We start from the raw sequence: 16,629 nt of genomic DNA, 5'->3' as shown, positions 1-16,629 counted from the left end.
ATGTGTGAAGAATGAAGCCTAGTTTTCTAAAGTGTACAACAATAAAGGGAAGAATTTGGGTAAAATGCAATTTTCATATGTTTTTATTTATTTATTGTTTACCAGGGAGGATCAAATATCTTTATAACAGTAAAACAGAAAAAGCAGTACCGGGCACTGAAGAAGCTCTTGTATGCAGACCCTCAAAAACCAGCACCCCGTCCTATAGTAAGACAATATTATATTGAACCTTAAAACATATTCATTTTATTCAGGCTGGGACTACAGCTTGGTGCCAGAATGCATGCCTAACCAATTCAAGAGTCTAGGTTTAATCCCTAGTACCTGAAAAAAAAAAAAAAAAAAACTTCTTTGAAAAATAAACATAAACATATTCATTATATTCTTACAAGTCACATAAATATGTTTTCTTTTATTCTTTAAAAGATATGTTAGTTGTAGTGGAACATGCCTTTAATCCCAGAAAGTGGGATGTAGAGGCAGCAGTATCAGGAGACAATCACTGGTCTTCACTACTTTCGAGTGTGTGTGTGTGTGTGTGTGTGTGTGTGTGTGTGTGTGTGTGTGTATGTGTGTGCCTGTGTGTAACTGTTTCTTGACAACAATTATAAAATACATTCTTTGACAAAGGACTTGAGTGATGGTTTTATATTGCTTGGGGAGGGAGACTGTAGAATTCAAAAACTGTGCCTACAAGTCTATAAGTCTCTTGTTAATAAGCATTGCCTTTCTTTTTCACCTACAGAACAAATTCCAAGGCTTCATTTTTGACCTAGTAACACACCGTGTCTTTAATGTTACCATCATACTTCTCATCTGTTTCCAAGCAACAACCATTATGATACAAAATGATGAGCAGGGTCCAGCAATGGAAACTGCCGTCTTCTGGATGAACTCCATTTTTGTCATGTTGTTCACTCTGGAATGCATACTGAAGCTCACCGCCTTCCACTGCCACTACTTCACCAGTGCATGGAATGTGCATGACTTTATGGTGGTCATTTTCTCCATTACAGGTAAGGCTGTCCCTTGTCATGTTTTCCTTTATGATATTAATTCAGTCTATCATATCATGTACCAGGATAGTGACGTTGAAGAAGCAAAATGATTAGATCATTTTCCCCCAAACGGATGAATCATAATTTGTCATATATATGTACTATTACTATTTTGAGGTGGTAAAATATATTTCATATTTTTAGAAACATAAGTATTTGTCACAAACGTATGATATGGGTTTGGTTATCTGTAATCTGTAACATTCTAAGCTGCCATAGAAGAGGTATGTGTATTAAAATGATCACTAAACTATCAACGCTCACTACAATCCCTTACTTTTAATTATTTAAAATGTCCTCAACCATCCCATCATTAAGAGTTTAGGACTTAAAGGACTTTGTTCCTAGTCTCATAGTTTTAGGGCTTAATGAATTTGTCTCTAGTTTTCTCTTACTTGAATATATTCACTTTGAGAGATCTATTGACTCAGTTTCATATGTGGCTGAAGATAGCAGTGTCTGGCATCAATGTGAGAAGAGGATTTTATTCTAGAGAGGGCACATTGTCCCAGTACAGGAAATGACAAGGCAATGGGGTGCAGAGGTGGACCAGAAGGGAGTCCACCTTTGTAAATGCAACTGGAGGGGAGAGGGGATGGGAGCTGGGCAGGGTAAAGGGATAACATCTCAAATGTAAATACAGAATATCTAATAAATAGAAGAGAAAAAAGAAAAACATTACATTTGTTGACAAAATCATTTCATGATCATCTTGCTAAATAGAACTCTGTATATTAAGGCTAGGAAATTTTCTGTATACATATCATTTATAGACTATCAGAGCATACACACGCAGAGCAGAACATTCAGGAATGTGCTCAAGCATACGGCACTATAACACGTAGCAAAAGAAAGAGCACCTGACCAGTAACTGGTGGTCAGAGAAAATGCCATTTCAGAAACAAATTTAAACAGAGACCTACTTGGTAAGGGGTTATCCAGACACTAAATTGAGGGCAAAATTATGCCAGGAATAAAGAAGTTTCTTTAGTGGTTGCTTCTGCATAACCAGGATGTGATCTCCATGTTAGTAAGAAGCATTTAAAAATCAATGATGTTAATCAATGCCTGCACTTAAGACTCAGGGATCATTGGAGAAGGGGGGTGGGTAGGAAGAATGTAAGAGCCAGAGAAGCAGGGAGTGTGCTGAGAGATTGTGTCTCCTAAGAATGTCAGAAGCTACACTCATGAAGTCACACCAATGTGGCTGTATAAACATTTGATGAATAAGGATGAAAGATATGCTACAAAGGAAAGCTCAGGACATTTCTACCACACACAAAGATCTACAGGGAACAAAGAATGTTGTGAGTAGGAGGACTACTCTTTCTAAGGAAGAGCACACCAATTGGTTATCCCATGCCAAATGCTCAGTCCTGAAAAACAAACATATAAGTAACATTACATATAATTGGCAGGTTGTATTTACATATTAAGGAGCAACTAAGTATTTATGTGTTTATGCATATATATACATTGTTATATATATACACATATAGATGTGTGTGTATGTTTATGTAATATCAATTAATGTAGAAAGAAGCTATAAATAGAAAAGAGAGGGAGGACGAGTATATAGAAAGGTTTTAATGAAGGGAAGGGAATCTGGTGAGATTATATTATGATCTAAAAAAGTAAAAAAAAATAAATAAATAAAATGTTAATGATATCAACCAGAAAATTTATAAGAGAAAACATATATAAATCACCTGCCTAATATGAATTTAGAAATTTCACTCTTTCAGTATAATAGTGAATTCATGTCACTGACTAAAGAAAGAAAAATATAATCTTGAGAGAAAAGTATGTGGAGATCAAAGAGACAAGAAGAAAGAAACAAGTGAATTATAGAACTACAGTGACTGAAGGAGGCATTAAAAGGTGTGCAGGAATAGCAAAAGTAGCCATCAAGAAAGGGACTCAACGTTAATCTCTAATCTTCTGAGGCACTCATCTGGCCAAGGCACTGATGTTGTCAACTTAACTAAAATAATGAGTATTGTTAAATTGAGATGGTTAAAGGCTGACCTGAGCCCTGCGATGGTTCATTGAGGGAGATGCTGAGGTGAACAGGGCAACCATGAGCCACTTAGTATGTCTTCAGCTGAGTGTAAGTGATGAGAACTATGTGAATCACAGAGCAAAGAGATGATAAGAAACAATTGAGTTGGACAGCATACTCCACTGAGGTCAGAAATGTATCATATCTTTTAATAAAAATTGTTGAATAAAATGTGCCTGGAGTCTCACTGGATGCATTTACTGCCACTTTGCCTTAGAAATATAGGGTAGAAGTGAATATGTGGAAAATAATGTCTTCAGCAGAGTCATTTTAGATAATGGGGTTTAATCTACTGGTACTGAGCACAAGGAAGAATTTGTGCAAAGAATTGAGGATTCCTCTTTATTAATGGAAGAGCTTGAAAGACTTGGAAGAGATGGGAATTTTTCCAGTGTAGAAGAGTCACAAGCATACATTGGAGGGAATGTAGACATGACAGAACTCCACCAAAAAGCTCATCTTAGAGAGTGGGTATGTTAACGAAAAAATTAGGCCTGATAGTTCCTCTCAGCAAATGCCTCCATAACCTTTGCAACTAAAACTGCAATGAAGTTATGAAGAGATTCTCATATATTATGCTAATATTTAAAGTTCTTTGGACTCAAATGCTACCCGTAAAAGAGTTATATTAAATTACACTCTACGAACCACTGAATGCTATACATTCTTTCAATCTTGGTTATCAATAATGTCTCCCTCCTTGCAGTCTATTTGTCTTTGATAACTATCAAAAGTTAACGCACTATAAAGTCTTTGAGAAAAATTATAATATCCTCCTTTCTGTATTTACATATACATTGTGAAGGTATTGGGTATTCGTGAGATTGGGCAAAACCCCTTAATCCAACAATGTTTGAAAAATTGAATTATTGAACTACAGTATGGATCTGGTCACCTGTGATTTCAAAACTACCGTTTAATAATAACACAGAAGAATTCTATTTTAAATTTTGATACAGAGCCTGATCATTGATGCAACTAATACTTAACTAACCCAATGTCCAATATGCTGTTTTATGAGACAGGTTAAGTGATGGAGTAATAGTAGATTCATGAACTATACAAAACTAGATCCATTGCAAACTCAATCATCTTTTTATATACAGTTGCATTTGGATAATGTTGTTCTTTCCTTCTCTTTTCTCACACTAAGGACTGCTGCTGCCTCTGACAATAGGACAATACTTTGTGCCTACTTCACTTGTGCAGCTGATACTCCTCTCTCGCATCATTCACATCCTGCGTCCTGGAAAAGGACCAAAGGTGTTCCATGATCTGATGCTCCCCTTGATGCTGTCACTCCCAGCATTGCTCAACATTGGTCTTCTCATCTTCCTGGTCATGTTCATCTACGCCATCTTTGGCATGTACAACTTTGCCTACGTGAAGAAGGAAGCCGGAATTAATGATGTGTCCAACTTTGAGACCTTTGGAAGCAGTATGCTCTGTCTCTTTCAAGTTACAACATTTTCTGGTTGGGACGGGATGCTGGATGCAATTTTCAACAGTCAGTGGTCTGACTGTGATCCTGATAAAATTAATCCAGGCACTCAGGTCAGGGGAGATTGTGGGAGCCCTTCCGTTGGAATTTTTTATTTTGTCAGCTATATCCTCATATCATGGTTGATCATTGTTAATATGTACATTGTTTTGATCATGGAGTTCTTAAGTATTCCTTCTAAGAAAAAAAACAGGACCTTGAGTGAAGATGACTTTAGGAGATTCTTCCAGGTGTGGAACAGGTTTGACCCTAATAGGACCCAGTACATTGACTCTAGTAAACTTTCCGATTTTGCAGCCTCTCTAGATCCTCCTCTTTTCATGGCAAAACCGAACAAGGGCCAGCTCGTGGCCATGGATCTCCCCATGGCTGCAGGAGACAGAATTCATTGTCTCGATGTTTTACTTGCCTTTACGAATAGAGTGATGGGAAAGGATGAGAGGGTGGAGAAAATCCTTTCAGAGATAGAATCCGGGTTTATGTTAGCAAACCCTTTCAAAATTACATATGAGCCAATTACAACTACTTTGAAACGCAAACAAGAGGCAGTCTCAGCAACCATCATCCAGCGTGCATATAAAAATTACCGCTTAAGGCAAAATGACAAAAATGTACCAGATATCCCTGTAATAGATGATGGCAGAGATGATCTTACTTCTAAAGGTGTCCACTCTGGCAAAATCCAGGAAAAGGCGTCTGTTCAGACCCAGATCTAATGCCTCTTCCCACTTCTGGTTTTTTTTTTTTTTTTTTTTTTTTTTTTGGCATATTCCCACACACACTAAATGCTCAATTAAGCTGAAGATCAGAGACTAGAGACAGGGACCACATCTGTGTGCCCACACTTCTCCATAACAAGCTCAGCTTATGTTCAGCCTTCAGATGCTTCAGGAAAGACAGCACCTCAGTGCTTCCGCAGGTAGCTAAAGTAGGTTACCGTTGTCATTGAGCTATTTAAAATGTTTCTCTGTGAATTGTCTAGTATTGTGTAGAGTGGACAATGTGGCAGTGGAAAGGGGAAGAAATGGACATAAAGTTCAGCAGCTAAACAATTCCCCTTATATATTTTATATGTGGTTTTACAGGCAGGATCACCACCACTGGGGCTTAGTTGCAAATGTGAGATATTTCCTTCATGTGCAATTGTGTTTCAGGATTAGAAAAGGACTGCATTAAATCACAAACATCCCAAATAAATGCTGCTGTGTGGTAAAGAAAAATGCATGTCATCAGAAAGTGCCTTCAGTTCAGATCTGGGCTAATTTTCAAGATCTATTTTTCAAAATGTTTAACTGACAGCCCTGCCCCATTTTGCTTTCTTGCTGTGGGCTTCTTGTATTTTTCTTTCCTTTTTGTTTGCTTGCTTGTTTTCTTGCTTTGTTTCCTCACTGTTCTCTAGTTTTGGCTAGTAGAAGGTGACTTTGTTTCATTGCTTCTTGGTCCTCATGGCCATGGAAGATCTACAAGAGCTCCAGCTTAGCAACAGCTGAGATTTACAGAGCAAGAAACAAAGAAGACACGCTTAAGAATGAGTGTGTTTTCTGTATTTGATTCACATTTATACCTTTTTAAAAGTACACATTTACTAAAAGAATACAATAGACATAAAAAATGTTAATGGACTAAAGCTTTATCTTGTTCTAAAAACTGGTGTATTTTTTACTACTTATCCATAGCAGGTGCATGCTATCATGTAAATTAGAAGCTTTGGGGGCAACCCGCATGTTTGGGGATTTTCAGTGCCCTGGCCCTTAATTAGGAAACTGGTCACTTGAAAGTTCTTTCAATTGCACTTTGTATTTCTTGTAACTTGAAGAAGAAAGTGATCTTTCCAACAATAGGGGTAGTAAATAAGCAGATGAATGTTAAGTTGGCATTTTCTAACATTGATATGCAAATTAGTTTTATCGCTCACTTATCTTTTCCCTTATTTCTTTTATATCTTGTCATACATATAAGTACTCATGCAAGGGTTTTATATTTGAGAATCTAATAACAAACATTAGTTTTCACTACTGATATTATTTTTAACACACATAGTTGGTTTTGATTTCTTCACAAAATTGTTTACTTCTACCTATGTAGTTTGAGAATCACATATTTTCTCCATTTGTGTAAGAACTGATTTCACTGTGCCTATGAAATCCTACAGAATTAAAAAGAAAAAAGATATATATTCTACTGACTGAAATAAGAAGCTTTAAATGGGCTTGATTACACTGAATGCCATTATATTCTAAAGATTGTATTTTGTAACAAACGCATGAACTTGAGCCTTAACTCCTGTAATCTACTCCCAGACCTTACAAACTCAATGACCTAACCAATTTGCCTTGGATGATCGCCTAAGTAAATGTAACTGAGTCTGTGGGTTCTGTGTTTTTGTTTGTCTGTTTGTTTGTTTGGCTGGCTGGCTGTTTGACTGGTTCTTTGGTTGGTTGGCACTCTTTGTTATGTGCTGAAGACAAGAGAAACATGGAGGTTTAACTGGGGAAATGTTAGCTTCTATGTTACCTCAATGTCTCAGTTTTCTAATTTCTTAATGCCTTAATAAGGAAAATGATACAGATTGTAAGGCTGAATCATAACTTGCTTCCGTAAATCCCATTCAGACAACACACTGAGTTTGAAAATCATTTTGCAGTTACATATAAAGAATGCCAAGCAGTAACCATCCAAAAACTAGAAAGTTTCATTTCTGAAGACTGTTGTCACATGTGCTCTGTTGAGATCTCACAGAAAATAATAAATATAACCTGTTAAGAACACTTGGCTTGGTTTGTTTTTAATATTATTCTTTTATAAGCCATTTTGGCAAAACTGATTAGTGAAACTTTAAATAATATTTACATCGTAAGTTGTTCATGTGCTCATCCTCATAATAAAAGAGTGAAAATCCTTAGGTTGGCTGTGGATCTCTGACACTTATACATCAGTGTTGGATCAGCTAACAAATCCACAAAACAGCATGGTTAGGATGTTACTGAGACTCACGTTGACTCTGAGATTTATTTGGGTATTAGCATAGTCACCATGCCTTCTGTTCCACTAATAAAGCATGTGTTGAATGTATTTATTTAATTCTATATCATCCTTTTAGAGACATACAAAACCTTAAGCCTTTATTAAATAAACTTGAATTGGGTGTTATAGGACATTACCTAATAAGCTCAGAACATAAATCATCTTTGAGCCTATGGATGATTTATCAAAACTAAACATCTTTTGGTCCATAAATATAGATCTTCGTGAATTTCAAAGAATGATGTCAGTCACATAGATCAGGATCTCCTCTGATCGCCATGAAATTTAGGTAAAAATTAAAAAGTAAATACTTAAAATTATAGGTAGGCATCTGTACACATGTGTACATACACACACAAACACACACACACATGTGCACTCTTAAAATAATCAAAAATAAAGTATTCTATGAATAGAAGTAAGACTGTATCACTTACGTAGGTCTTAAAATACCTTGTTGTATGTAGATTCACACTTGTAGCCCATGCTTTTTTTCTTTTTTTTAATTGAACAACTTTATTTTTAAAAACAAAGATAAAGGTACATATTTTGAAGTATTTTTGCATAGAATTATATGAATATATTTTGTCAGTACTTGATTTTTTAAAGGTTTGATAGTAAGCCTTAAAACCTTACTAGTTACAATGAGCATAAAGTGCATGTAAAACAAGATGTAACCTGGAAATAGTTAAAGTTTTTTTTGGTGTGTAAAGATTAGGCATAATGATTTTTTTTTTTTGTTTTTTGTTTTTTTTTTTTTTTTTTTTTTTTTTTTGGCCTTTGTGTTTCTTGAACTTCATATAGTCTCTAAGATGCTTCTGGGGTGTTCAGAGCTTTCAGGGGTTAGGATCCTATTATCAGTGACTACATATTATGTCTGTTCTTTTGTGACTGGGTTACCTCACTCAGGATGATATTCTCTAGATGCATACATTTTCTTAAGAATTTCATAAAGTCATTATTTCTGATAGCTGAGTAGTACTCCAATGTATAAATATACCACAATTTTTGTACCCATTCATCTACTGAAGGAAATTGGGTTCTTTCCAGCTTCTGGCTATTATAAATATTGTGGTGCATGTGTCTTTGTTATGTGTTGGAGCTTCTCTGGGGTATATGCCCAGAAGTGGAATAGGTGGATCTTCAGATAGTACTATGTCCAATTTTCTGAGGAATCACCATACTGATTTCCAGAGTGGTTGTACCAGTTTACAACCCTACCAACAGTGGAGAAGTGTTATTCTTTCTCCTCATCCTCGCTAGCATATGTTGTCATCTGAATTTTTGATCTTAGCAATTCTGTCTGGTGTGACTTGAAATCTCTGAGTTGTTTTAATTTGCATTTCCCTGATGCCTAAGGATGTACTGCACTTTCTTGGATGCTTCTCCAACATTCTATATTCCTCAATTGAGAACTGTTTGTTTATCTCTATATCCCATTTTTTAATAGGGTTGTTCGAATCTCTGGTGTCTAACTTCTTGAGTTCTTTGTATACCTTGGATATTAGGCTTCTATCTGATGTGGGGTTGGTAAAGATCTTTTCCCAAATTGTTGGATGTTGTTTTGTTTTCTTGACAGTGTCCTTAGCCTTACAGAAACTTTGCATTCTCATTAAGTCCCATTTGTCGATATTTGACCTTAGAGCACGAGCCATTGGTGTTATGTTCATGAAAATTGCTCCTGTGCCTATGTGTTCTAAAGTTTTCTCTAATTTCTCTTCTAATATTTTCAGTGTACCTGGTTTACTGTGGAGATTTTTGATCCCTTGCAGTTGAGCCTTGTACAAGGAGATAAGAAAGGGTCTATTTTCATTCTTCTGCATGCTGAGTGCCAGATGGAACAACACCATTTGTTGAATAGGTTGTCCTTTTTCCATTGATGTTTATAGCTCCTTTGTCAAAAATCAAGTGACCATATATGTGAGGGCTCATTCCTGGATATTCTATTCTATTCCATTGATCCAAGGGCCTATCTCTGTACCAGTACCATGCAGTTTTTAGCACAATTGCCTTGTAATATAGCTTGAGGTCAGGGATAGTGATTCCCACAGAAGATTTCTTGTTGTTGAGGATGGATTTTGCTATTCTAGCTCTTTCCAACTCTATGAAGAATTGGGTTGGAATTTTGATGGGGATTGCATTGAATCTGTAGATTGCTTTTGGTAAGATGGCCATTTTTACAATATTGATCCTTCCAATCCATGAGCATGGGAAATCTTTCCATTTTCTGAGATCTTCCTCTATTTCTTCTTTAGAGGTTTGAAGTTTTTGTCATACAGGTTCTTCACTTGCTTACTTAGAGTCACACCAAGGTATTTCATATGGTTTGTGACTATTGTGAAGGGTATCTTTTCCCTAATTTCTTTCTCAGCATGTTTGTACTTTGAGTAAAGGAAGGCTACTGATTTGTTTGAGTTAATTTTATATCCAGCCACTTTGCTGAAATAAAAAAAAAATTTGTTTATCAGCTGTAGAAGTTCTCTGGTGGAATTTTTGTGATCACTTACATACACTATAATGTCATCTGTAAACAGTGATATTTTTACTTCTTCCTTTTCAATTTGTATCCTTTTGATTTCCTTTTGCTGTCTAATTGCTCAGGCTAGGATTTCCAGTACTACCTTTAATAGGTAGGGGGAGAGTGGGCAGCCTTGTCTGGCCTCTGATTTTAGTGGGATTGCTTCAAGTTTCTCACCTTTAAGTTTGATGTTGGCTATTGCTTTGCTATATATTGCATTTATTATGTTTTGATATGGGCCTTGCTTTCCTGTTCTTTCCAAGACTTTTAACATGAAGGAGTATTGAATTTTGTCAAATGCTTTCTCAGCATCCAATGTGATGACCATGTGGTTTTTTCTTTGAGTTTGTTTATATAGTGGATTACATTGATGCATTTCCATATACTAAATCATCCCTGCATCCCAGGGATGAAGCCTACTTGATCATTGTGAATGATTATTTTGATGTGTTCTTGGATTCAGTTTGCAAGGATATTGTTGAGTATTTTTGCATCAATGTTCATAAGTGAGATTGGTCTGAAGTTCTCTTTCTTTGTAGGGTTTTTGTGTGGTTTACAAACAAGGGTTATTGTGGCCTCGAAAAATGAGTTAAGTAGTATTCTATCTGACTCTCTTTTGTGAAATAGTTTTGAGAGTATTAATATTAGGTCGTCAATAATTGTCTGATAGAATTCTGAACTGAACCCATCTGGACCTGGGCTTTATTTGGTTTGAAGGCTTTTGATGGCTGCTTCTATTTCTTTAGGTGTTATGGGATTATTTATATGGTTTACCTGGTCCTGGTTTAACTTTAGTATCTATTATCTGTCTAGAAATTCATCCATTTCCTCCAGATTTTCTAGCTTTGTTGAGTATAGGGTTTTGTAGTAGGATCTGATGATTTCTTGAATTACCTCATTTTCAATTGTTATGTCTCCGCTTTCCTTTCTGATTTTGTTAATTTGGATACTCTCTCTTTGCCCTCTAGTTAGTCTGGCTAAGTTTTTATCAATCTTGTTAATTTTCTCAAAGAACCAGCTCTTGGTTTTGTTGATTCTTTGGATGGTTCTTTTTGTTTCTATTTGTTCTATTTCTGAGCTAAGTTTGATTATTTTTTGCCATCTACTCCTCTTGGGTGTATCTGCTTCCTTTTGTTCTAGAGCTTACAATTGTGCTGTCAGGTTGCTAGTGTATGCTCTCTCCAGTTTCTTTTTGGAAGCACTCACAGCTATGAGTTTTCCTCTCAGTACTGCTTTCATTGCATCCAATAGGTTTGGGTATGTTATGTTTTCATTTTCATTGAATTCTAGAAAATTCTTAATTTCTTTCTTTATTTCTTCTTTTACCCTGCTATCGTATAATAGAGCATTGTTTAGTTGCCATGTGTATATGTTGAATTGTGCCAGTGTGTCTTTCTTCTTTTGGTTTTCTTGCTTAGGTATTTTCTTGATTTTATTAGGATGTAGTTTCCCTTTTTGTATCGGGTTTTCCACCTATAATTTGTTGTAGTGCGGGGTCTGTGGTCAGATATTGTGTAAATTTGGTTTTGTCCTGGAATATCTTGGTCTCTCCTTTTATGGTGATTGAGATTTTTGCTGGGTATAACAGCTTAGGCTGACACTTGTGTTCTCTTAGAGTCTGCATGATGTCTGTCCAGGATCTTCTAGCTTTCATAGTCTCTGTGGAGAAGTTGGATGTGATTCTGATTGGTCTGCCTTTATATGTTACATGGTCTTATTCCCTTACTGCTTTTAGTATTCTTTCTTTGCTTTGGGCACTTGGTGTTTTAATTATTATGTGTCGGGAGGAATTTCTTTTCTGGTCCAATCTATTTGGAGTTCTGTAGGCTTCTCTTATGCTTGTGGTCATCTCATTTTTAAGGGTAGGGAAGATTTCTTCTACAATTTTGTTAAAGATATTTACTGTGCCTCTTAGTTGATCTCTTCTGTGTACCCTGCCTGTGTCCCAGGATCTCCGCTGTTCCCAGTATCAGATGGCCTGAGCATTTAGTCCGCAGGCACGGGCCCTCCGGGTGGAAACCAAGTCCCTATGGCAGATTTCCTGCTCCCCTGAACCTTTCAGGGGGGGTCACTTTCCACGCTCTAGGCCCAGACCTCTCTGAGCTCCGGATACTCGAGTGCAGTCTTGCCAGGCCTGCCTCCCTGGGTTTCTGCTATTTCTGGTGGAGGATGGCCTGAGCATTTTGTCTGCAGGCACAGTCCCTCCAGGTGTAAACCTAGCCCCTATGACAGAGTTCCTGCTCTCCTGATGTCCCGGGCTACCGTCTCGCCAGCAAGAATGCACACAGAGCACCAGGATCCTTCTGCAGCAAAGCGTTTATTGCATCTTGAAGAGAAAGACCACGAGACCCCGTGAGCTGTCCCTTATATAGTCCCCAAAGCTGCGTGTCCACGTCTAATTGATCGCTTACTCACGATCTCACTGGCACGCCCCGGGTTGGGCAAAGACTTGGCAGGAACACACTCTTGCACACGTGCACACAGTTTGATTACAGAGAGGGGCCAGGCTGCTGCAACGGAAGTCATTGGCATCTTGTGATGGCGAATGTTATCTCGGCTTTCCACATCCTGAAACAATCGAGGAAGGGAGCCTGCTTTCTGCGTGCTTGGCCCAGTCCTCTCTGCGCCCAGGCTACTCTCAGTGCAGTCTCACCAGGCCTGCGTCCCTGTGCTTTATTTATACAAGAACACATTAATTTGGAATCTTTTAAATTTTTCTTTATTGCTCATCATTCGAAACCAGAATTTGTTCTGTTTTGTTTCCATGTTTAGTACTTTCATGTATGTTATTTATTGATTTATAATTTAGATACATTGTGGCCTAGTAACATATGGAATGCAAATTTCAATTCATTTGGCCATCCATTTGTTGAGCAAATATTGACCTGTTTCAGATGCTGCTCATGGGGACTTGATAACATGTGCACTGTCATGGTTGAGTGGCTGATTGGTGTGTGCTTACATTCCATTCACTCTCTGTGCTGTGCAGATCATCTGTGTCTTTGCGGATTCTGTTGCTATTTGAGAGGGAAATATTCTCCTGCTTTCAATGTACTTTTCTTTATTTTGAAGTGCTGTTGTTGACACATTTATATTAAGCATTGTTATTTTTGCCCTGATAAGCCTTTCTTTTTATCACTCTATAGAATTCACCTCATAATCATTCCTTCTGAAATTGACTTCAGCAGATAATATAATTTGTGTTGCTTTCTTAGAAGAGTTGGGTTGGGTTTGGTAAATTTTTTCCTTACTTTTGACCTTTTAATTACCAATTTCATATGCCATTGAATTGGAAATTTCTGATAAGAAGGATTTTGTTGTATTTATGTATTCAACTATTCACATTTACCTAGAGATTTGTTATTCCTGAAGACTGACATTTGTTCTCTAAGGATATTTTTCCCATTTCAGTTCTTTTTTATTTCTACATCTTCTATCTTTTTTTGAAAAAAAAAGTATATTCTGTTGTAATTTTATTAATATATATAAATATATATGTATGTTCCAATCACAGTTTACTCTCCCACAACTTCTCTTATATCATTCCCACTTCCCGACTTACCTAACTCAATATTTATAAAGTATTTCATTTGTTTCATTTTGGGAGAACTCTATTTACCTTTGCATCTCATTTTAATATGGTTATTTGCCTTCTTTATGTTCACTATTCTTTAGTTTTATATTTATTCTAGACAGTAATCCTCTATCATATGTATAATTTCTTATTTCTTTGCATTGTAAAGATATTGACTCCCCCTCTTATATTCAGCATGGAGAACAGTTTATTTCATCTGGTGAAGTAAAGGTCATATTATTTTTCTGCCTTTTTATATTTTCCGTTCAGTCTTAAAATGTATTCAAATCATATATTTTTTGAGAAAAACCTATATTTTAAAAAACATGGACACTGTTTTCCATTTGTATTGTCTCATACTTGAATTTAGAAAAAAGAAAAACTCTTCTTTGCTTACATGGGAGGAAAATATCCGAGGATTGAAAGTGTAAAATAAAGGTCCAAAGATATGAATCCATCATTATACCAAGTACCATGTGAAAATCTACAACTCTAGAAGCTTCCTCAAAATACACATATTCATCTATATAAGGAGTTTAAGTAGTGTTGCTATGTAAAGAAGTATGGGCAAATACCCAAGGTAACACATACTAGCAAATAAAACTCTTAGTACGAGTAGTTGGTCATCATTTTTGGAGTTGTTGGCCAGGGGAGAGCCATATAATTCTAACATAGCCCTTCACTGTCACTGCTCTTGGTTACCCTCTATACTTCAACAAGAGCATTGGAAATAAGATGAGTACTTCATCTCTATTGGGTAGTTTTCATGGTGCTGCAGGAGTGGTTATATGAATCTTACAGGGGTAACCAAACACTTTCTCATTGGATTTATGGGCTACTCAAGGAATGGAATCAAGAGCTGGCACAGGTGTTGGAACTGTGGATCTGTTTCTGGATAGATTGGAGGCCAATCAAGGAGGAAATTTACTGCTGTTTTTCTGCTAAGTGGAAATATGAAACAGACTCCTAATGTCTTAACATTATACTCATGGATGAATGTATCTCTCAACCCTCATTAAAGAAGCTTGTTTTTGAAGCAGATAACCACACAAAACCTCACAACTGTTCAGTGTACAGAGAACACTATACTTCAGAGCACTTCTTCTGAACTTGGTCATTTATATTGAACCCTTTCTCACAAGGTTCAGTGATCACTGAGGTAAATGGAACATAAAACTTATAAGGGCTAGAAACAGAGTAAGTCCACAAGCAGTGTTTTTCAGATAGGTAGGATAGTTGCACATATGAACAAAGAGTGGTTGCTACAGAATGAACTAGTCTTGTGCAAAACAAACTCAGACAAAATCCAAGCATGAGGGAGGGAAGAGGCCTCAAAGTCCTGCCTAAAAGAGGAGGTATTGACATTTGATAGCTGCTGAGAGAGGGAAAGTCAGTTTTCTTCAAGTATAATCACATGTAATGGGCAAATCCCACTCTCAAGACTTTTTTGACAACCCAATTGACTGTAAAGGTTTAATAAAGACAGAGCAAACAAGAATTTGAGTTGTTAAAAATGTGGAGGTGGATCCAAGAGAAAGTAATAAGGTTAAAATATGTTGCATAGACTTCACAAAAAATTAATGAACTATTATAAAAATTATGGTTTTGTATCAAGCAATATCACAAAATATATTTCTTTTGAAGTTTAATGTTTTAATTGATATCAGTAATTACAGATATTAGTTTTGTGCAAAATGATGATTTTATATATGCCTACCATGTGAAATGAGGTTAGTGCATATATCTAACTCTCAGTTTTATTTCTATTAGGAGAGCATTTAAAAATCTTTTAGCAATTTAAATAACATTTAAATTACACTATTGTTTGTTATTGTCTGCATTTTCTTCAATATATGTTTGTTCTTTATTCTTGCTTTCCCTAACAAAAATTCTGTACACTCTGAGCAGCACCCTCATTGTCCCAATGTACACCCCTATCCCAGGCTCCTGTAATTCTACTTCTTAGTAGAATACTACCACAATTCTGCTTCCTCATTCTATCCATTTGCATTTTAGGTCTCCTACCTTAGAGAGGCCATTCTGACTTGCTCTTCCTGCATTATTTAATTTAATGTAATGTGGTCCAGATTCATCCATATTAGCAAACCATTAGGGTAGCAGAATGAATAATAGCCCACCAAAACTATTACAATACTATACTGACTGAAATTTTTCTAACTTTATTTACTGATAGAGATACTTAGATAATTTCATATCTTGGCTTTCATTAATAATTTCAATGAGCACAAGAGTTCAGAAAAAGTACTTGGAGTAATTTTTTGATGCCTCTGGTTACATATGTACTTGGCAGGGAGATTAGAGAGTCAAATCATAATTCTAATTCTTAGTGTTTTCAGGAATCTTAATATATTGTTTCCCATGATGATTATAGTTGCATTCCCACTAGCATCTCCAAAGGTTCCATTTTCTCCACGCCTTTCCCAACACTATCTTTCATCTTAATGTTAGAAGAATGTCTAACGCTTGTGGGTGATGCTCATTGTGCTTTAAGTTTCTGTTCCTTTGATGAAAATTTGGTAACTTTTCTTCTAAATGTATTAATTGTGTTTATCACTTGTTATACTATTGTTTGATGTTCTTTGCACACTTCTAATGGAATGGTTTCATTTATACTGATTTGCTTATGTGTCATACATATTTGGGATGTAATCTTTTTATATATTGTATAGGTTTCACATCTTTTCTCTAGATCTAGGAGCTTGACCTTTCTCTCTGGTGATGGAATCATTTGCTAGGTAGAAAGTTTAGGTGTGATGCAATCCAATTTGTTTATTTTTATTGTTCTTGCTTATGTTTTGAAGTCATAGTTGAAGTTACAACGTGTAATCCTGACATATTTTTTATTCTAGTTTTATAATTTGTGTCTTATGT

The 16,629-nt window shown here is 36.2% G+C and overlaps 1 protein-coding gene across 1 annotated transcript in view; it reads left to right on the top strand.

Moving 5' to 3' along the window:
* Nucleotides 1-5,337, top strand: part of SCN7A (sodium voltage-gated channel alpha subunit 7) — a gene marked incomplete at both ends in the record, with an annotated part of 61,526 nt that extends 56,189 nt beyond the window's left edge. Inside the window, 3 exons of the mRNA XM_080927292.1 lie at nucleotides 106-207; nucleotides 746-1,016; nucleotides 4,274-5,337. Of these exons, the coding sequence (XP_080783418.1) occupies nucleotides 106-207; nucleotides 746-1,016; nucleotides 4,274-5,337 (1,437 nt within the window). The remainder of the gene's footprint in view (nucleotides 1-105; nucleotides 208-745; nucleotides 1,017-4,273) is intronic.
* Between the last annotated feature and the right edge of the window lie 11,292 nt (nucleotides 5,338-16,629).

This window comes from Micromys minutus (assembly GCF_963924665.1).
Source record: "Micromys minutus genome assembly, chromosome: 13".
Taxonomy (NCBI): Eukaryota; Metazoa; Chordata; class Mammalia; order Rodentia; family Muridae; genus Micromys; species Micromys minutus.
The sequence above is the reverse complement of the archived record's forward strand: the minus strand, read 5'-3'. Positions and strand labels throughout refer to the sequence as shown.